Below are 22,179 nucleotides of genomic sequence, written 5' to 3' on the forward strand. Positions count from 1 at the left end.
TCAGTTTTCCCACTTCGTCTGTCGAACGCGCCGAGGTTGAAAATGACGTAATTCCGATCAATTAGGATGTAACGCAACATTATATTTTACAGAAACTTCCATAAAACTACCAATTCCACACCTCTGAAGTGATATTCGAACGTTTCTTTGCTACGAGCTCGGTCCTCGCGAAGTACTGCCTGTTTATCTTAGCGTTTTGTTTTTTTAAATCTAAGCGCACAGTGTTTGGGAGAAGGTTGTGTTTTTCCTTCGTATTGGTTTAAACTTTTAAACAGCATTTATGGATGATTTAATTAATACAATTTAAATATGTATATAAACATGTACAATCTCGATTAGAACATTCTTTAATTCGCATTAAAACATTAATTTGAATTAATCAAAAGATTAATCGTGAAAATCGCCAGGCACTAAAATAGATGCAAAAAAATAAAATAAAAAAATAACACGCAATTCAAACCCTTTGTTTTGCATTTTATGAAAATCTTTTTTACGAGCTGGAGTTTAGCAAACCGAAAAAAGTTTGAAAGACTGTGCGTTTTTTTTTTACATTTACATTTACGGTATCTTGATGATGTCATTCTACAAAAAGACATGGAAACCGGCTGTTAAATTTTACCCTCAGCCACAAATCCAGATTTATGAATATGCAAATAGGAAACGCAGAATAACTACAGAATACATTTGCATATGCAACATAACATTCACATTTAAAACACACATTTTCAACACCAAATCATATCGTCTTTTTGGGTAATTAGTGTTTTTATTTAAAACCTAAAGATGTAAGTAATTTTACTTAGTGACATCATAAACTATGCTCCTATGAAGCCCCGCCCCTCAAATTATTATTTATAAATACTGTTTTAAATAGAAAAGTGCATGAATGTGATCAATTTTAAGCAAATAATTATTTGATTATTTAAACCTCAGGCTTTTTTTTTTTTTTTATTGAGAGTGATGTTTAAAGGTGCAAGTTTAAAAAAAGTGTTTACAGACCTGTAATTATAACACTTTAAAACACCGTGTATAACATTTTTACAGCCTGTAAATTAGCTCCGCCCCTTTGTCTCAAAGATAAACTAATAAGGTGTTTCCTGTATGAATAGAAAATGAGGACTTGTCACTGTAGTTCAGCTCACAGACAGCAGAGGGCTCTAAACATTACACACGGCACCTTTAAAAGCCTGACTGCGTTCACAAACGCACACAACTGCGTTTAATCATGAAAACTGCAGGAAGGAGTGAAACCAGTGATGATTTCGGGTTCTGTAAAGGTTCTGTAACTGCCCTGTTACTTCTGAAACACAGTGTAGTGTGAACAGAGTGTACAGAAATATTCAGAATTAAAACAAGAATTAAAACACAAGAATTTTTTTTTAAAAAAACAGGATTTGGCTTTATTTGATTTGGAATTCACAGAGAAATGTTTCACCAGTAAATAATGACAAAAGCGTGTCAACTTCCAAACACCTTCTGTCCTTCTCTATACCTCCCTCTCTCCCTCTCCCTCTCTCCCTCTCCCTCTTTCCTCTCTCCTCTCCTCTCCCTCTCTCCCTGTGGCTACGTCCACATTAATCCGGATAGATCTGAAACCTGCATGGCTTTCGCCTGCGTCATTTCAGTCAGGTGTTTATTTAAAAATACAATCTGAAGGTTGTACAAAGTGACATTAATCTTTAACAAAGCCATCAAACTGGACAGCAGCCACACCAACTGCAGCACAACATCGTCCACCATCTTGTTTGTTTTGAGTCGAATGGGTCACATGACTGCGTCACGTGTCTAAAGATACGTCATTGTTTTGGCATATGTCGGTTTCTCAGCACATTTAATCAGGTGGGAGAGCGTTTTCGAAAAGCTCCGTTTTCGCCGGACAAAAACGCCACCTCAGTGTGGACGAAAGACCCAAACGTAGAGAAAAAGATGCGTTTTCAGATTTATCTGGATTAATGTGGACGTAGCCGGTGAGTGGTCTCTCTACAGGTGATGCGAGATGTCAGGCAGCGGTGGTTATTGTGTGTTCGGTGTGTAACAGCTCAGTTCAGCCGCTCGGCCGTTTATTCAGTGCGTAACTCCGGTGTGTTAATCAACAAACACGAACTGATTCCCGAGTGTGGCTGACCCCTGATCCCTGATCCCTGACCCCTGACCCTGATCCTAACTGTGACCCTGATCCTGACTATGACCCTGATCCTGACTGTGACCCTGATCCTAACTGTGACCCTGATCCTGATCCTGACTGTGATCCTAACTGTGACCCTGATCCTGACTGTGACCCTGATCCTGATCCTGACTGTGATCCTGACTGTGATCCTGATCCTGACTGTGATCCTGATCCTGACTGTGACCCTGATCCTGACTGTGACCCTGATCCTGACTGTGATCCTGATCCTAACTGTGACCCTGATCCTGACTGTGATCCTGACTGTGACCCTGATCCTGACTGTGACCCTGACTGTGATCCTGACTGTGACCCTGATCCTGACTGTGACCCTGACTGTGATCCTGACTGTGACCCTGATCCTGATCCTGACTGTGATCCTAACTGTGACCCTGATCCTGACTGTGACCCTGATCCTGATCCTGACTGTGATCCTGACTGTGATCCTGATCCTGACTGTGATCCTGATCCTGACTGTGACCCTGATCCTGACTGTGACCCTGATCCTGACTGTGATCCTGATCCTAACTGTGACCCTGATCCTGACTGTGATCCTGACTGTGACCCTGATCCTGACTGTGACCCTGACTGTGATCCTGACTGTGACCCTGATCCTGACTGTGATCCTGACTGTGACCCTGATCCTGACTGTGACCCTGACTGTGATCCTGACTGTGACCCTGATCCTGACTGTGACCGAGATCCTGACTGTGACCCTGACTGTGATCCTGACTGTGACCCTGATCCTGACTGTGACCCTGACTGTGATCCTGACTGTGACCCTGATCCTGATCCTGACTGTGATCCTAACTGTGACCCTGATCCTGACTGTGACCCTGATCCTGATCCTGACTGTGATCCTGACTGTGATCCTGATCCTGACTGTGATCCTGATCCTGACTGTGACCCTGATCCTGACTGTGACCCTGATCCTGACTGTGATCCTGATCCTAACTGTGACCCTGATCCTGACTGTGATCCTGACTGTGACCCTGATCCTGACTGTGACCCTGACTGTGATCCTGACTGTGACCCTGATCCTGACTGTGATCCTGACTGTGACCCTGATCCTGACTGTGACCCTGACTGTGATCCTGACTGTGACCCTGATCCTGACTGTGACCGAGATCCTGACTGTGACCCTGATCCTGACTGTGACCCTGACTGTGACCCTGATGTCCTCCTGAGCTTCTGGGTTTGGGTGAAGAGTGTAAACACAGTGTACAGGTGAGGAAGCTCACAACAACCTCTGCTGTTAATGCTGTCATGCCCTCCCCAATCTTACCTCTCAATATATATACATATTTTAAATCCTGTATTATTACAGCGCCCCCTGGTGTTTCGGAGGCCTTAAGTCATCGTTTATAGCTCTAACGGCCCAGAACAGTCGTGTCCATCACAAGTACACGTCTCCAGCCCCAGATTTATCTTTAGAACTTCTTCCTGAATAAAACGTTCATCTGACAGACCTGCCAACCATCGACTTGTCCTTTCACAAATCTAAAGTCTCACGTCCCTCGTGGAAATCGTGACGTTTCTACATGGCTGAAATTTTCATGAAATCCGCTGCTCAAACTGTCTGAACGGTGCAGGAGAGCAAACAGCATTGTTTAATCACTTCTTTGACCATTTTCAGTGGCGTTCCTAATAAATCGATTTAACTGATGTAAGGGCTATAAGTGTGTAACGCTAGCTGAGTTTATTTCACATTAATGAACTCAGAACATTCTCTTTTACCGTGACAGAAAAGCGAGAGCACTGCGTCAGCACATCTTTCAAGCGGGAAAACTGAGTCGAGACGAGAGCACATTACTATTATGAGACGTGAGGAAGGGGGTGGGGCTTCCAGGGGGTCCATTAATATCAGGGAAATCAAAAAACTTACGCAACTGTCAATCATTCCAGATTCATGCATCAGTTGGCTCATCTACTGTTTTAACTGCGGGATAGAAAACTGTTCTTTTGGTGTTCTCTTACAATAAAATGCAGGAAGGTTGGCAGGTCTGCGTCGATGTTCCTTTTTTAACCACGTGATCGTGTGATGTCATCACTCAGCGTCCAGACAGGAACGCTCTGCATTTTATGTTTATGAATATATTTTATATATATTGAATATATATTTATATATACATATGAAGCACTCTGAGTAGTTTGTAGTTCGAATGTGGTGCTCTGTGTGTCGTCATCAGTCACTGAACATAAATGTTTTAATGCTTTTAGCAAATAAACATTTTTAATTAACTTTACAGCACTAAAACAGCACAGGAGTGGGAGGAGTCAGTGGCTGATGATGTCACATGAGTCAGGAAAATGTCCCTTTTTTGTTGATTAAAAATAACACCGCTACGCTTTTAACGTTTCTATTTAAATGGTGTTTCACCTGCACAGAAACATCAGCCACACTCGGGGGTGTAAATAAAATGTGCTGTTCTGATCCCACTGCACGTGTGTGTGTGTGTGTGTGTGTGTGTGTGTGTGTGTAAACCTGGTTTTTAGTGAGTAAAATATGTGACTAAATAAATACTATCTGTTTCAGGTAAACTGAAATTCCCTCTCAGCATCCTTGACCCAATCAATCACTGACCCTTCTGTTCTGACCCCTGACCTTTAGCTCCGCCCCTAACAATCTAACCCTCCCACTCGTTAATGTAAAACGTTCATTTCTTTTCATTGTGGAATGAAATTCCAATATCCCCCCCTCTGTATGTTTAAATCTTTGACTCCTGACGCTGTTGAGATCAGATCGGATGAGATCAGATCAGAGCTCGTCGTGTTTCCTCGTCAGATCTTCTCCGTAATTAGTGGCTTGGCTGCCGACAAACATGTTCCAATTATCCAGAATCTCTGCCTTGGAAATTTTCTCGTCCTGATTGAGCGTTGATTGATTGAAGGTCCATTGTTTAAATGATGAGGATAATTAAATTAAAAGGTAAAGGATGGAGGGATGAGGAGAGAGAAAGAGAATTAATTACACTGTTAGGTGTCGATTAAAGACTTAATTAAAGCGGTTAATTAATTATGTTAATTAGTTCAGTATATATGATGTGTGTTGAAGGGCGTGATGGCGTGGACTCACGTTGTTCTTGTCTGTCTCGTGGATGAGATGTCTGGCCTCGTTGTCGGTGTGATCCACGTCTCCCGGCAGGATCCAGTGACCGACTTCATCAGCGTCAAGGAACCCGTCCTAAAGAGATTCAACTTTATTACATCAGTAAATCTTTTTTTATTTTATACATTTTACCATGTTAACGTTTATAAAACAGGCATTTACGACTGAATCCGTTTCAGGAAAATGACTTTAAATGTACAGAAACTCAGAACATTTTCACTAAGAGTGTAAACTTTATTAGCAACCTGCGTCGACTCGGCGTTAACTCGTCAGCGATGACGTAGAGAAGGACTGTTTTATAACGATCAGAGTTATACTGAACCTTGTGAACCTGTTAAATGATTTACACATCAGTTTAAAACCTTTTCGGATAATAATTATTTCTTGATTGTCAATTTCATTTCATCTTCACCTTTTAAATCGATGCATGGATCCAGATCGTCAGATCGTCAGATCGTCACACCTCTATCTTAACTCAGTGGTTTAAAATATAAGGACCAATCACGTTCCAGTATGCAGAAGACGGCCCTATGATAGGGAGGGGGCGGGGCTACTGCAACCAGCCTTACAGAGGATCTTTGAACTTAATTAAACATTCTTCCACGTTAGTGATAAGTGTTAAAATAATTTGTTTATTAGAAATAAAAAAATTAAATATTAAGCATGTCACTGGCAAGTGTTTTTTTTTTCCTCATGAAATATAGAAAACAATTTTATTAAAAAAACAAAAAGATGGACGTTATTAACAGCAGGCTTGTAGAAAATATCACTATTTCATTTTTAATTATTATAATTATAATAATTAGTTTTTATTCATTCCATTCTGGCCAGGCGGAAAGTCTGACTTTCTCTGATACAATCTGCATCTCAGTACATGATTAATGAGTCCGAGGAGAAAAGATTCATTTAAGGCAGTGAAGGATTTCTTACGACAAATTAGAGGCCACGCCTCCTTCACTTAGACTGACAGGTACAGAGGCCACGCCTACTTCACTGAGACTGACAGGTACCTAGGCCACGCCTCCTTCATTTAGACTGACAGGTACAGAGGCCACGCCTCCTTCACTTAGACTGACAGGTACAGAGGCCACGCCTCCTTCACTTAGACTGACAGGTACAGAGGCCACACCTCCTTCACTTTGACTGACAGGTACAGAGGCCACGCCTCCTTCACTTAGACTGACAGGTACAGAGGCCACGCCTCCTTCACTGAGACTGACAGGTACCGAGCCCACGCCTCCTTCACTTTGACTGACAGGTACAGAGGCCACGCCTCCTTCACTTTGACTGACAGGTACAGAGGCCACGCCTCCTTCACTGAGACTGACAGGTACAGAGGCCACGCCTCCTTCACTTAGACTGACAGGTACAGAGGCCACGCCTACTTCACATAGCCTGACAGGTACAGAAAGTACAAATGCCAAGTACAAATCCAGTCTTTTACGCTGTGAGTTTTCTCCTGATGCAGGTGATGATACTCACCTTGTTGCTGTCTCTGTACTCGGAGAAGTGTTTCCTCTCTGTGGTCACCCACTCGGGTTCACTCTCGCCCTCCTCAGGGGTGAACATGTCGCCTGCAGAACACGCAGCACCACGTTACGCACTCACTCGGGTCTTTACGTGACGCCTCACGTTTATTTCCTCACACGCTAGTCTAGAACTCACCGATGTACTCCTCTAAATTGACCTTGCCGTCTCCGTTCTTGTCGATGTCCTCCATCGTCTCCTGTTGGGACAGAACGAATAAACGGTCATTAGAGGATGACGGTGAGGATGCTACCCGTCAGCTTAGCGAACATCAGTGATCAAGAGGTTGTGGTTGCTACGGTAACGTGTTTCTGCATGACCCGTCACCTGCACTACAAGGCTCTTCATGTACTCGAACTCCTCTGGGTGGAGGAACGCGGTGAACTCCTCCCTCGACGCGATGCCGTCTCCGTCTTTATCCGCCATCTTGAACCTCCGCTGGTCTCGAGCGTGCATGGCTTTGTACGACTCTCTGTCTTCCAAATCCTCAGAATCATCATCTAGGACAAAAAAAACCCAAAAAAGATCAACAGCAGTGCATCACGACTCAAAAGCATGTAACTCGAAATGATCAGTTGTTTAGAATGTAAGGCTTTTGAAAGACATTTTTTTATTCGAGGAAATTCAAGGCCACCATTTTTCCTTCAGACGCAGAATTCGGCGTTTGCGTGATCCTCACCCAGGTACGTGCCGTAGGTGGTGTTCTTGTACTCGATCCAGGAGATCTTGCCGTCCTTGTTCTGGTCGTACTCCTTCCAGTGCTTGTCCACGTTCTCCTCGATGTATCTCCTCTGCCTGTGTTTGATCCAGTAGTGCAGCTCGGCGTGGCTAACGAAGCCGTCCTTATCCGTGTCGATGCGGTCTACGATTTTCCTGAAAGATGGAAATTAATCGCACGGGGAGTTACAGCGGAAACAGGAAGAAGGTTCTAGATCGAAAGGAGTTGTGAGGACGGATCTGTACCCGAGTCTGGCTTTGCTCTCCTCAGGGGTCAGCTGGTCGAAGGTCTTGGCTTCCTCTTTGCCCAGGAAGGCCTCGTGGTCGTACTGGTAGCCGTGAGTGTCGTCGTGGGCGTGGTCACTCAGGTCACGCTGGTGGTGCACGCGTTTCTCCTGAGGAGGGACGGCGAGGCCGAGCGCCAAACACACCGAGAGGATAAACAACTGCATTTCCTGTACACACACACACACACACACACACACACAGACCTGATGTAATGCTGCTTACACTGTTGTGTGCAAAAGTTTGTACACCCCATCACTTCTGCACAGATAACACTCCTCTGTTTTTATCAACATAAACAAAAATCCCCAATAATGAGATGATAATAACTCGAAAGAAGGATAGTTTTATAAATAAATGTAAAATAATAAAAAAAAAAAAGAAAGAGGAATATGGAGATTTAAGAGCGAAGAATGAAAGCAGTTAGAAAGGCGGTTATTAAGCTAAAAGATGAACATATAAGTTAAGAGAATATTTTATTTTATTTTATTTATTTCACAAACTGATATAAATTCTTTAACTTTTTACAGATGCTGTCTATTTTACTTTACTTGTGCAATCTAACACATTAATTGTCTTATTTCTATAAATCATTCTATAAACATTTCCGATGTCCTGCGTAAGCTTGTCGTAAGGGTGTGCAAACTTTTGCACTCAACTGTAGACAGAAATAGACAAAAAAAACTTTAATTATAGAATGTGATCTTGATTCTCTCCCCAGTGAAACCTTATTAGATGAGTTTTACAGACTAAATAAATGTTGCAGTCATACAGAAGTGTCAGTTTTGTTCAAGCAGATTGAAAGCCACAGGAAAAAAAAAGATTTAATAAATTTAATTGAATTTAATTCTGTCACTTACAAGTGGAGAATAAATCACGACATCTCACTCCAAGTCTTTAACACACACACAGTTATTCAGTATTTAACTGTAAAGCATGCAAATGTGTGTTTTTTTTATTGTTATTGTTTTAATCATGCACAGTATGAAAATTAAATTAAATCATAAAGATGCTGTAAATGCATAAAACGCCCCTGAAACTTTTCACACAAACTCAAACTAAGCTGCAAAAACACGAGAAAAAAAACACAATTAATGTTTATCTGTATGCAGATTAATAACTGTAGTAAATATGATCAAAATCTAAGTATTTTCCAAATAAAAAATCAAAGCAAACTCACCGAAAGTCGCGAGCTTTTATCTCTGTCTCTCTAACACGCCAGGTTTTATTATTTTTTTGACGCGTTGGCACTCTGCCCCTTTAAATCGCGCGCAGAAGGGGGCGGTCCTGATTTCACACGTCACTCCCAAACCCTCGTACTGACACACACAGTGACCAATCACAGATCAGCAGTGGGCGGTCCTGTTCGAATCGTGAACGCGACTGGCTATGAGACGCCACGTTGACACGCGAACGCGCATCTGAAACTGAAGCGGCGCGAGCGCAGGGGACGTGCCCGCGTGTGTGTGTGTGTGTGTGCGCGCGCGAATCTGTACAACTCGCATCCTGAAGGACCCTTCCCCCCAATTCCCCCTCTTCCCCCGGGTTAACTCCAGAGTTCGCCTGACTAAAATTCATCAACTCGCTAGCTTTGCACTCGTTAGTATACATGAGTTGTTAAGTCTTCTAAATATTATTTAAGCTAAGAACTCATTATAAGTACGAAATTTTATATAATTTAAATAAAGATATCATACGTTAAGTGATTTATGTCGAAGTAACTGACACTGCCTGTTAGCTTAGGCTAGTTATCTTAGCAACGATTAAAATAGATTTATTAGCATTAGTTGTAGTTAACAGCGGTTGCAAAAGTATTAAACACACACACTGTCAACTCTGAAATTTTATTAAACATTAAAGACCGCTGCCTTAATATTGTTATATTTGTTTTTGAATATATTTTTCAAGTTTACTAAACGCTACACAGAATAAGGCACATAAATGTTTACCTAAATAGGGTCCTTTCTCCAAAGACTTCATACACAATAATTACCTGGAAGCTACACACCAAATTAGGGGTTTTATTTATTTATTTATTCATTTCTTTTTCAATTTTTACTCAGTCATAGATTCAAAATTAAACCAGTTTTTACATTTGTTCTCACTAAAAATAATAAAACAATAATAATCATACACATTTTGCATCTATTTCAGCACTTAAGAGTTGACTAGCCCACTTTCTATAGAATTTTCTAGAACAGTTTTCCTGAAGTTCCACAGAAGTGCACACTGGGCTGTTTTTGCAGCTTTAGCACAGCTGACTCAAGTCATTAACACAATAAATGAGTTATTTATGATGTTAAACAGGTGTTTTAGTGGGAAAAACACTGCAGACTGCATGAGCAGCAATGAGAAACACTGCAAATGAGCCCAAGTCTGTTTCCTGTTCTCTTTATTTTCTGGACTTCTCTGTGTGATTGGGATTATTAATGCATTGTGTAGTTTTATTACATACCAGCTTGATGAAATCATACAAGTTTTATTGTCTTTTCACCTTCACACTTTCAAACTCAGTCCTCCAAAACATGCTCTATTCTATCATTTTATTATTCAGTTATTCATCCTAAAACACACTCTTGAGTAACTACAGTGAGATTAATATTAAAAGTGTGTAGTTATACAGTGATGAATTTAAGTCTGGATGGTTTATTCTCTATATCAATGCCGCAGTACTTAATCACACACACTTCAAGAGTCTCTAAGAAAAGGAAAAAATGTATTTGTGTCCCTGATGTTTGTCTCTTTAGGGGAACAGAGGGCTTCTCTTTCATGGAGGGGTCCAAGCAGAACTCTAAGAACCCTTATCTACTCCTTGAGCTAATCCAGATTTATTCCTGTTACAATTAAATCTATTTTTTTTTTCAGAGAAAATAAAAAGTCACAAATATTACTCAATCCATTTTGCCTTCTTTTTTTTTATATTATTTTCTAATTTTACCAAGTTAAAAAAAAAAAACATTACAATGATGTTTATCCAGAACAACTACATGGCCTGTTTCATTTTGGTTATGAGGGGAAAAATGTACAATATTAACAATTACACTATTATACAATATTACATTATTGCAGTTGTGAACTCGAAATTGACTCATCAGCTGTCCAACTATAGCCCAAAATAAAATCTCCCCATTATTAAAAAATTTAGTCTAAAACAAAATGTAGATTAAATCCATTTAGGGGAATTAATGTGCCAATCAGATTCTGAAAATCACAACTGAAACCTTATTTACTTATTTGTTTATGTAACAAGAACTGAAAATCTCACTGGAGGCAAGAATCCAGGATTCAACAGCGCTGTTAAAATACTGGATTGTGATTGGACAGTAGGTGTTGATTAATTCTCTAGAACAGCAGCTCTGACAGCAGTGCAGGTTTATTTATAATTAATGTGCTCATTATAACGAATATGTTATTGTTTCTATAGTAACAGCTCATACACAGGGATGTGTACAGCGGACGCGCCACTAATAATAAACAGATTTGAAAATCACTGATGTAAATGTGAAGTTTTCTGTAAGGAGCAACGCGTTTATGTAACATTCATGGAAGGAGTCTCCAGTGTGTGTGCGCCTGGATGGGTTAAATGCAGAACACAAATTCCGAGTATGGGTCATCATATTGGCTACACGTCACTTCACTTCACTTCAGTGTCAGCGCTTTGTAACAGTCAGAGGTAAAGCTGTAACTTTAAGTTTTCCGATGTCTTCAGGACAGAGGAGTTTACGCTTCTTTGCAGTTTCTCGATAATGTGATGTAGCAAGCTGCGTTTTATGTCTTATTAACTTCAAGAGAAAGAATAAACAGAGAGAGGCTGGTGAGGAAATGTCTGTTTATAGCTGCTATAACGTAAACGAGAACACACCCAGCATACCAAAAGCACACACAACAGAGTATTCATCTGAGATTGAATGGAAACGTGGGGTTTTTTGGCAGCGTATTTAAGAGGCTGTGCTACACCGCCGTCAGTCAGCAGAGGGTGAGAGCAGTGAGAGCGGTCGTGGAGGAGAACTCAGTCACCCAGGCTGAGAATTCTCCAGGCTGATTAACCTGGAGTGCCTGCACCTGGCAGACAGGATACTTAAGGCCTGTCTTTGACGCAGCACTTTGTCACACCTTTGTAGAGGGATGACCTGTATGGTATGTCAGGGGTTTAGCTGCAGTAAGAGTAAAATGGGAAAAAGAAAAGAAAATGGAAAATAAGACTGAACAAGAAGTAGACACTCACAGAGCGCTTTATTAGGAACACCTGTACACCTGCTCATTCGTGCAGTTATCTAATCAGCCAATCATGTGACAGCAGCGCAATCATACAATCTTGGGCTGCGTCCGAATGCAGGTGAAAGGCAGTACGCCAAAGGACTAGTCTGTCCGAATTCTCAGTATTCATAAAACAGTAGGTGAGAAATACCCGGATGATCTACTGCTTCTGCTGAGATTCTGCAGTATGGAAGCACCGGACACTGCGCTATCCCATAAGGCACCGGGGCTGGCACGGAAGAGCTGTCAGAATCAAAAATGGTGTAATGTGGTGCGTTGGCTCTTTTTATGTGTAAAAGTGCTATAGGTATTAAACGTTGTTCCTTGTGGTTAAACCGTACTTGTGTAACAGCACCTGAGTAAACTGTTACCTTGTTGAGGGTTTAAACAAGAAAAAACACAGTTGCTCAAATCTGGTGCACTTTTTAAGTGGTTATTATGATGTCGTAGGTCACATGACAATGCCAACATGGCAGATCTAGTACTGAATCAACGGCCGAGCAGTAGGTACCGAATCGACTGTAGCAGATACAGAATCGACTGCGGCAGGTACCGAATCGAATGCGGCAGGTACCGAATCGAATGCGGCAGGTACCGAATCGAATGCGGCAGGTATCGAATCGAATGCGGTAGGTATCGAATCGAACGCGGTAGGTATCGAATCGAACACGGTAGGTACCAAATTGAATGCAGTATCTATTGTCGTGGCAAATACTTCTGCAAATCAGAATAAGAAAAATGAGTTACAAAGACAAGGGGTTCTGGATGCCAAAAATCTATTGACTTTATTGAATCAAACAACAAAGCCGAGATGGTCTACATAATCATGGTTCATGCTTTTATACAATTCTAAAACAATGATCTCATCGGATGGAGTTTTCTCTTCTTTCTCTTAATCACACCTGCCTCTCGCCCCAATCATTTCACTTTCCCCTTATCTCAGTTTTAACCGTGGCAAGAGTTCAGTTTATGTTTTCAAAAACAACACCTACAAGGTCACGCCATTCCGTTCTCACAGAAACATCCCTGCAGGATCACAGGCCCAAAGTCACCCTTCTAGATGCACCAGAAATGGTACAGTGTAGTATATAAATGAAGCTCTGAAAGTTAATACATGAGGTGATTTAAGGTCACTTTTCAATACTGTTGCGTAGATACTGATTGATATAATACTGATTAACAAATGATATTGATATAAATAACAGGAAATTCCTCCATAGTATTGAATCGAATGCAGTACTTAATGTCACAGTACGCGATTTCGGACGCAGCGATGCAGATACAGGCCACAACTTCAAGTAATGTTCACGTCATGTGATCTCAGTGATTTTGAAAGTGAAAACTACCCCTAAAGAATTTGCAGAAGAAATTGCAGGAGTCAATTCCCATTTTGACATTTTATTTGTCCAGTTTTAGTGAAAGCTTGAGTAGTAAAAGTTCAGTTCCTTTATTCGAGTACGTCATCTTGGTGTTTTCTTTCCTTGGTTTTTCCAGACTCTGTACCTGCTATAAGGATCCATACAGGATCACACAGACTAACAGAAATATTGATTCTTTTTATAATTTAAATAAAAAGGCAAATTAATGAGATAAGAGGAAATACCACATTTATATCACCAACAATTATAACCGACTGGAGCTCTGAGAATAATCTGAGAGAAATAATAAGAAAAAACATTAAATTAAAACATTTTCATACATAAAAATCAGTTTTTACATTTAAAATTTTTTTTATAATAATGAAATAATATTAAAATGCTAATGATGCTAAGCTGCTGCTGTTAAATCAGGTCAGTGTGAGAGACAAAATGGCGGACACGAACACATTCTGCTCTATTTACACAATATCACCACAACACTGAAATAAGATTTGATTATTTCATTTTGCTTCCATTTTACTTAATTTATTTTCTCACGTTTTATTAAAGTGATTTGATGATTTTAAAGCTAATATAAAGTTTGTTGTTAACAGCGTCCCTGCAGCAATAAACCGTCTCGCGCTTCAGCAGCACTGAGCTGCACAGGACACAGTGGAGCTGCTACGTGATTGGCTGATGCTGCAACAAAGCAGTAACGTGATTGGCTCCCGCGCCAAATGATTGACACTGGGCCCGCCTCCGATACGGCTCAGTTATAAAAAAGGAAAATGCAGCTTTAGCTAAAGCGGAATTAATTAACGCTTTACACAGAAGCATGAAATGATCACATGATGATGAAGATGATGATGATGATGATGCGCTTCATCTGCTGCAGATAGAGAGAGAAAAATAAACACATCCAAACAAGTCTTTAAGTTTATTCTGTTTAATTCACTGAAGAGGAGAAAAAAAAATCATCATCATCATCATCATCATCTTTTAGAATTTAGAACGTAAAGCCGTAAGAGATGGGGGACTGTGACGTCACAAGAGGGGGCTGTGGCGTCACAGGAGGAGAAGAGACAAAAACCCTGATTTCAGGTGTTTAGTTCAGATTCTGTATTTTACAGACCACACGCCAGGTGAGCTCCTCTAACCCTTACTATTATTACTATTATTACTATTACTATTATAATTATTATTACTATTATTATTGTTGTTGTTGTTGTTGTTGATGATGATGGATGAATAATTATGGAGGTGATTAAAAAGCCAGACTTGTTGGTGTGAAAGGGGTGAAAGATGAGCTGAGATGAATCCAGGCCTGAGTTTAAACATGGCGTGTAACGAAGCCGCTCCTGAACACTGACTTTATTCTGATCCCTTTGCTGTAGGACTGAGGATTACACTTTACACTTTCACTGATGTGTGCGGCTCGCACATGCTTTAGTTCACTGCGTTAAAAAGAGTCACTGATGAATCGCTTCTGAACACAAATCCGCCCGCTGTTCAGCTTTTACTGCGCACTTCCTTATTCTGGCTTTTCCACTTTCTTACAGCTGAAGAGTTTTTACACAATCTGCTTTAATTAACGACCTGTTTGTGTTTTTATAGAGAAAGCGACACGAGAGAAACGACTGGATTCATATCCAAGTGATTCAAAGGTGAGTCGAGTTCATGTGAATCAGTGAATCAGTTTGAACATGAACAGGATGTTGTCAGGGATTCATTTGGTTCTGGGGCTGAAACAGGAGGGGTGCTAATATTTATGCTCGCTGTTGTAGTTATTAAAGACTCTGCTAGGATTTAATTTGAACTTTGATGATCAAAATGCTAAAGTTAAAGCACTGAAACTGCTGTGAACTCCATGTGCTCTGTACAGTTGAGTGAGAAGAAGAGAAGGACTCAGAACTCCACATCTGACCAGAGACTGAAGTGTTTCAGGGACATTATGGACTTTGGTTTTCATCAGTGTGTTGGGTCTGTTCATTTTTACTGATTTCTGACTATCAGTAACATCCTATTCATTTCATTTACACTTGACTAAATGCTGTTTTACGTTAATAATTCCCGTTAATGTTCTCTCTTTCCTGTGTGTGTATAAAGATTACAGCCGGATACGAATTATTTCATTCAGATGCTCATCATTCAGATAAAAGCTGTGATGCTGCAGCTGATCCGGAGAATCCTGGCAGCAGGAGGAAGGGTGGAACGAACAAGGGCGACGTCTTCTGAGAATGCTTCATCACCCGCAGAAGATCAGACCTCACAGCGAGATGACGTCAGCGGCGCAGGCACTAGCGAGATATGTAAAAACATCTTGACTCTTTATCAATCTGACAATTTTGACAGAAGTGAAGGAGATAAAACTTTAGGAAAGTCGCTAAAGTCCGATCTCAGCAGGTCACACACTAATGAGATATCTGACAAGCTTGTGATTCTGTATCAGTCTGATGATTTCGACAGACCTGAAGGAGAGAAAACTTCAGGAATGTCGCTAAAGTCTCACCAGAAGGACCAAGGAATGTTCGCCTCTGGACAGAAGCAAGCAATTTCCGAGAAAAGGAAGTTGTTCTTGGAATCTGCCGCTGATGAGCGGTTCCTTGATAAAGTCACTCAGGTTGAGAGTGATATCCCAGAGAAGCGGTTACGTTCACACATTTCCACAGGTTTATCGAGTGGGAAAGATTCGTGTTCCAGCACAGAGTCGTCACCGACGGCGTCAGTAGATCTGGAACAAGTCACTGCTGAGATCGTGAACAGGGTGATCAGTGGAATTGCTAGCGAGATCGGAATAGCCGACATGGAAAACGGATCGGAAGCTCGGGTAGGAAAAGCTCAGATGAGTGATGCTGATGCTCGCTCAGCTTCCTACTCAAAGAACTCGGATGTTTTCGCGAAGCTCCGAAGTCTTATTGGAGTCAGAGATGAAAGGAGACAGTCGTGCTCGTGCCTGAAGAACGCAGCAGCAGTGACTGATGCTAAGAGCCTGGTGTCCATCAGCGAAGCTCCAAACCTGCAGGCTGTTATTGACAGCTTCACTGAGGAGCTGATTGCGAAGAACGCAGATTTATTTCTGCGTGACGAGCTGCTGGCCAAGTCCAGCTCTTCTAAAGCGTCTCGGCGCAGACGGTCTGCGTTCTTGCAGCCGCGTAAATCCGATCAGCGGATTGTTTCCGAGGTAAAAAAGACCTGTGAGGTGAGCAGTTCTGTCCCTCTGAGGTCTAATCAGCTTCTCAATAAAGCCACTCAGGTGGTGAGTGAGATGCTGCTCAGAAGGTTGTCAACAGCAGACTCCTCGAGATGCTCGTTAGAAGACGTGCAGAGTGCCGTCAGTACCGCAGATTCGCTCGTCAGGGTTTTATACGAATGTGACGAGTCTGTGAAAGAGGAGACTAAGAGCTCTGACGCTCTCGATGCCTTGTCCTGCTTCTTTGACGTCAGAGAAGCAGAATCTGCCAAAAAACCAAGGAATGTGTTGAGAAGAGTGCGAAGTCTCCTTCAGGCATTTTTCTCCAAGGCATCTAAAGCTCTGAGCTTTCCCACACACGAGGAGAGGGTGGAGGAGAAGGTGGACCTGGACCTGTGCACCAACAGGGTCATTACTGAAGTCATTGATTTGTTAAGGAGTGAGTTGACAGCTCCACCTGTGGTGAAGAACGATCACGCCTATTTCCACACCAAATCCACCAGGCGTGTGAGTGACATCATCTTCCGAATAGTGGAATCCTGTCCTCTCCTGCCTTCACAATTTCCAAAGGAACGCCACACGGAAGCGCAGCTCAGGAAAGTGGCGTCCGCTTTAAATCTGCAGGTCGTTTCTACCGCTTCTGAGATTTCCCGAACTGTCAGCTCCACTGTGCAGCAGTTTATAGACGCAGACAGGAAGTCGAGGCCTTCAGTCCAGAGGAGTTCATTCGCTCCTCTGCACCTTTTCACTGTGGTGCGCAACCAGCTGAAGAATTTCTTCACTTCTTTCTCTAAACGTGTTGCTGAAGATGAAAGGACAGACGCGTCAGCACAGACAGAGAGGGATGAGGATCATGTCACTCCCATCTACATCAGCGAGGATGGAAGTAGGAAAGATTTGTGTTCCAGCACAGAATCGTCACCAACAGTATCAGTAGATCTTGTTCAAGTCACTGCTGAGATCGTGAACAGGGTGATCAGTGGAATTGCTAGTGAGATCGGAATAGCCGACATGGAAAACGGATCGGAAGCTCGGGTAGGAAAAGCTCAGATGAGTGATGCTGATGCTCACTCAGCTTCCTACTCAAAGAACTTCTCCGACGTTTTCGCGAAGCTCCGAAGTCTTATTGGAGTCAGGGATGAAAGGAGACAGTCGTGCTCGTGCCTGAAGAACGCAGCAGCAGCAGCAGTGACTGATGCTAAGAGCCTCGTGTCCATCAGCGAAGCTCCAAACTTGCAGGCTGTTATTGACAGCTTCACTGAGGAGCTGATTGCGAAGAACGCAGATTTATTTCTGCGTGACGAGCTGCTGGCCAAGTCCAGCTCTTCTAAAGCGTCTCGGCGCAGACGGTCTGCGTTCTTGCAGCCGCGTAAATCCGATCAGCGGATTGTTTCCGAGGTAAAAAAGACCTGTGAGGTGAGCAGTTCTGTCCCTCTGAGGTCTAATCAGCTTCTCAATAAAGCCACTCAGGTGGTGAGTGAGATGCTGCTCAGAAGGTTGTCAACAGCAGACTCCTCGAGATGCTCGTTAGAAGACGTGCAGAGTGCCGTCAGTACCGCAGATTCGCTCGTCAGGGTTTTATACGAATGTGACGAGTCTGTGAAAGAGAAGACTAAGAGCTCTGACGCTCTCGATGCCTTGTCCTGCTTCTTTGACGTCAGAGAAGCAGAATCTGCCAAAAAACCAAGGAACGTGTTGAGAAGAGTGCGAAGTCTCCTTCAGGCATTTTTCTCCAAGGCATCTAAAGCTCTGAGCTTTCCCACACACGAGGAGAGGGTGGAGGAGAAGGTGGACCTGGACCTGTGCACCAACAGGGTCATTACCGAAGTCATTGATTTGTTAAGGAGTGAGTTGACAGCTCCACCTGTGGTGAAGAACGATCACGCCTATTTCCACACCAAATCCACCAGGCGTGTGAGTGACATCATCTTCCGAATAGTGGAATCCTGTCCTCTGCTGCTTTCACAATTCCCAAAGGAACGCCACACGGAAGCGCATCTCAGGAAAGTGGCGTCCGCGTTAAATCTGCAGGTCGTTTCTACAGCTTCTGAGATTTCCCGAACTGTCAGCTCCACTGTGCAGCAGTTTATAGACGCAGACAGGAAGTCGAGGCCTTCAGTCCAGAGGAGTTCATTCGCTCCTCTGCACCTTTTCACTGTGGTGCGCAACCAGCTGAAGAATTTCTTCACTTCTTTCTCTAAACGTGTTGCTGACGATGAAAGGACAGACGCGTCAGCACAGTCAGAGAGGGATGAGGATCGTGTCACTCCCATCTACATCAGCGAGGATGGAAGTAGGAAAGATTTGTGTTCCAGCACAGAATCGTCACCAACAGTATCAGTAGATCTTTTTCAAGTCACTGCTGAGATCGTGAACAGGGTGATCAGTGGAATTGCTAGTGAGATCGGACTAATGGAAAAGGGATCGGAAGCTCAGATGAGTGATGCTGATGCTCGCTCAGCTTCCTACTCAAAGAACTCGGACGTTTTCGCGAAGCTCCGAAGTCTTATTGGAGTCAGAGATAAAAGCAGACAGTCGTGCTCGTGCCTGAAGAACGCAGCAGCAGCAGCAGTGACTGATGCTAAGAGCCTCGTGTCCATCAGTGAAGCTCCAAACCTGCAGGCTGTTATTGACAGCTTCACTGAGGAGCTGATTGCGAAGAACGCAGATTTATTTCTGCGTGACGAGCTGCTGGCCAAGTCCAGCTCTTCTAAAGCGTCTCGGCGCAGACGGTCTGCGTTCTTGCAGCCGCGTAAATCCGATCAGCGGATTGTTTCCGAGGTAAAAAAGACCTGTGAGGTGAGCAGTTCTGTCCCTCTGAGGTCTAATCAGCTTCTCAATAAAGCCACTCAGGTGGTGAGTGAGATGCTGCTCAGAAGGTTGTCAACAGCAGACTCCTCGAGATGCTCGTTAGAAGACGTGCAGAGTGCCGTCAGTACCGCAGATTCGCTCGTCAGGGTTTTATACGAATGTGACGAGTCTGTGAAAGAGAAGACTAAGAGCTCTGACGCTCTCGATGCCTTGTCCTGCTTCTTTGACGTCAGAGAAGCAGAATCTGTCAAAAAACCAAGGAACGTGTTGAGAAAAGTGCGAAGTCTCCTTCAGGCATTTTTCTCCAAGGCATCTAAAGCTCTGAGCTTTCCCACACACGAGGAGAGGGTGGAGGAGAAGGTGGACCTGGACCTGTGCACCAACAGGGTCATTACTGAAGTCATTGATTTGTTAAGGAGTGAGTTGACAGCTCCACCTGTGGTGAAGAACGATCACGCCTATTTCCACACCAAATCCACCAGGCGTGTGAGTGACATCATCTTCCGAATAGTGGAATCCTGTCCTCTCCTGCCTTCACAATTCCCAAAGGAACGCCACACGGAAGCGCAGCTCAGGAAAGTGGCGTCCGCGTTAAATCTGCAGGTCGTTTCTACCGCTTCTGAGATTTCCCGAACTGTTAGCTCCACTGTGCAGCAGTTTATAGACGCAGACAGGAAGTCGAGGCCTTCAGTCCAGAGGAGTTCATTCGCTCCTCTGCACCTTTTCACTGTGGTGCGCAACCAGCTGAAGAATTTCTTCACTTCCTTCTCTAAACGTGTTGCTGACGATGAAAGGACAGACGCGTCAGCACAGTCAGAGAGGGATCAGGATCGTGTCACTCCCATCTACATCAGCGAGGATGGCACGGTTCATGAACTAACCGAGCTGGAGGATCTTTCTCTGGAGGAGATGATACATCAACGATCACGTGCTATAACGGATGTAATAGCAAATCTCCTCCTGAGGAACGTGGATAGGGCAGGAGATGTTGGCCAGTGTTCATCAGATTCTGGTCCAGGGAGAGGGAACAACATGTTACGCTCCAACCGGTTTCCTTCTGAGTGCGTTTACACGTTTACAGAGGAGTCCATCAAGGCTGTAGTGCAGAATGCGCTAAACGCCGGGCCGAGCGCAGGAGACGAAGCTCAGGAAAGCAGCTTTGTGGCCAAATCGACCGGTTGTCCATTTGCTACGGCGCTCGCACGTGAAATCGAGGAGGCAGCCGTGGAGGAGACTCGGGAACACCTGAACGCCACTGATCAGCAGAATCGACCCGGCCGGAACGGAAACGTTCCTGCAAGCGATGGTTGTTCCTCACTTCCAGCAGCTGAGGATCAGGAGAAGAAGAAGAGGCTCGGATTTCACTTCATTCTGAGGAGGAACGGGAGCATGATCAGACGTGGCGTTAAGGTATGCAGGACTTTTCCCCCTAAATGTTCTCCTGTGGTTTTGAGTTCAGGTTTTTGAGTTTTGTGTGGATTTTATTTGTAGTTATTGATAATTGAAGGGTTTATTTAACATCAGTCGCTCGATTTACAGCATTAATCACGTTCTTTAAGGGGATTAGTCGTCTCAGACGTCCATTTCTGCTTCCTGATTTATCTTTTTATCTTCACAACTCTCAGTGTCCCAAGAAGTCGAAGAAGAAGCGGAGCAGAGTTCCTCTGACGAGCGATGACCAGCCGACCCCTTCCACCTCCGCAAATCTTCACAACTGTAAGTCTTTAAAACGAAATGAAGCTGCGATTTTTGACCACGTTTACGCCGCGTGTCTTTTTAGTGTATAACGCGTATTTGTATTTTTTTTTACTACTCTGAATTCTGTAATTTAAATAAGAATAAATGATTCTAATGATCCTGTTTATTTACGACGTGAGCTGATGATTTTTAAAGAGCGTGATGATCATGTTTAAGAGTTTGAGTTTGTATCGGTTCCTGCACCGTGTGTCCTGATAATGAGCTGAAAGAGCAGTTTTTGTGGTTTTGCTGTAACTCTGCTTCTTCTCCTGTTTCCAGCTTCACACAGAGAATCGAAGGTCTCGGGGTCGGTCTTCAAGAACGCTCGCAGAAGGCTGGGCAGGATCTTCTCCAACATCTCCAAGTCCTTCACCGGCTGCTTCAACTCTGAAACCGCTCCGTAAACTCGTCAGCGTCGGCCTGAGCCCGGTGACCGTTAACCGAGAAACAAACATAAATAATCTAAAACAAAAAAAACGTAAACCCGCCCAAAAAAACCCAAAAAGTAAACCCACCCAAAACATTAAAAAAAGAGTAAACCCACCCAAAAAAAATTAAAAAAGTAAACCCACCCAAAACATTAAAAAAAGAGTAAACCCACCCAAAAAAAATTAAAAAAGTAAACCCACCCAAAAAAAAAAAAAAGTAAACCCACCCAAAAAAAATTAAAAAAGTAAACCCACCCAAAAAAAAAAAAAATTAAAAAAGTAAACCCACCCAAAAAAATTTTTTAAAGTAAACCCACCCAAAAAAAAAAAAAAATTTAAAAGTAAACCCACCCAAAAAAAATTAAAAAAGTAAACCCACCAAAAAAAAAAAAATAAACCCACCCAAAAAAAAAGTAAACCCACCCAAAAAAATCAAAAAGTAAACCCACCCAAAAAAAATTTAAAAGTAAACCCACCCAAAAAAAATTTAAAAGTAAACCCACCCAAAAAAATTTAAAAGTAAACCCACCCAAAAAAAATTTAAAAAGTAAACCCACCCAAAAAAAATTTAAAAGTAAACCCACCCAAAAAAAATT

At 42.7% G+C, this 22,179-nt stretch overlaps 2 protein-coding genes across 5 annotated transcripts in view; one reads left to right on the forward strand and one right to left on the reverse strand.

Moving 5' to 3' along the window:
• Positions 1–9,133, reverse strand: part of rcn3 (reticulocalbin 3, EF-hand calcium binding domain) — a 10,263-nt gene extending 1,130 nt beyond the window's left edge. The window contains exons 1-9 of one of the 3 annotated variants that reach the window (XM_053239274.1): positions 8,983–9,037; positions 8,663–8,697; positions 7,764–7,972; positions 7,480–7,673; positions 7,128–7,300; positions 6,939–6,999; positions 6,756–6,847; positions 5,241–5,348; positions 3,231–5,030 (exon numbers count right to left, since the gene is read on the reverse strand). In XM_053239274.1, the coding sequence (XP_053095249.1) occupies positions 4,923–5,030; positions 5,241–5,348; positions 6,756–6,847; positions 6,939–6,999; positions 7,128–7,300; positions 7,480–7,673; positions 7,764–7,969 (942 nt within the window). In that variant the 5' untranslated portion in view covers positions 7,970–7,972; positions 8,663–8,697; positions 8,983–9,037 and the 3' untranslated portion in view covers positions 3,231–4,922. Of the gene's footprint in view, positions 1–3,230; positions 5,031–5,240; positions 5,349–6,755; positions 6,848–6,938; positions 7,000–7,127; positions 7,301–7,479; positions 7,674–7,763; positions 7,973–8,662; positions 8,698–8,982 lie in introns of those variants that run through there. The other 2 variants (XM_026911421.3, XM_034309749.2) reach the window with 2 other exon arrangements.
• Positions 9,134–13,937: 4,804 nt separating this feature from the next.
• On the forward strand, positions 13,938–21,750 carry LOC117598976 (uncharacterized). Of its 2 annotated transcripts, XM_053239264.1 has the most exons (6): positions 13,938–14,559; positions 15,032–15,081; positions 15,300–15,397; positions 15,524–20,828; positions 21,044–21,134; positions 21,435–21,750. In XM_053239264.1, exons 3-6 carry the CDS (start codon positions 15,369–15,371, stop codon positions 21,557–21,559), a joined length of 5,550 nt encoding a protein of 1,849 aa, XP_053095239.1. In that variant the 5' UTR covers positions 13,938–14,559; positions 15,032–15,081; positions 15,300–15,368; the 3' UTR covers positions 21,560–21,750. The 2 variants fall into 2 exon arrangements, with proteins under 2 accessions (XP_053095239.1, XP_053095238.1); XM_053239263.1 differs by lacking the exons at positions 13,938–14,559; positions 15,032–15,081 and having other exon boundaries at positions 15,162–15,397.
• Positions 21,751–22,179: the final 429 nt, after the last annotated feature.

The sequence above is a fragment of the Pangasianodon hypophthalmus genome, chromosome 13, assembly GCF_027358585.1.
Source record: "Pangasianodon hypophthalmus isolate fPanHyp1 chromosome 13, fPanHyp1.pri, whole genome shotgun sequence".
Classification (NCBI taxonomy): Eukaryota; Metazoa; Chordata; class Actinopteri; order Siluriformes; family Pangasiidae; genus Pangasianodon; species Pangasianodon hypophthalmus.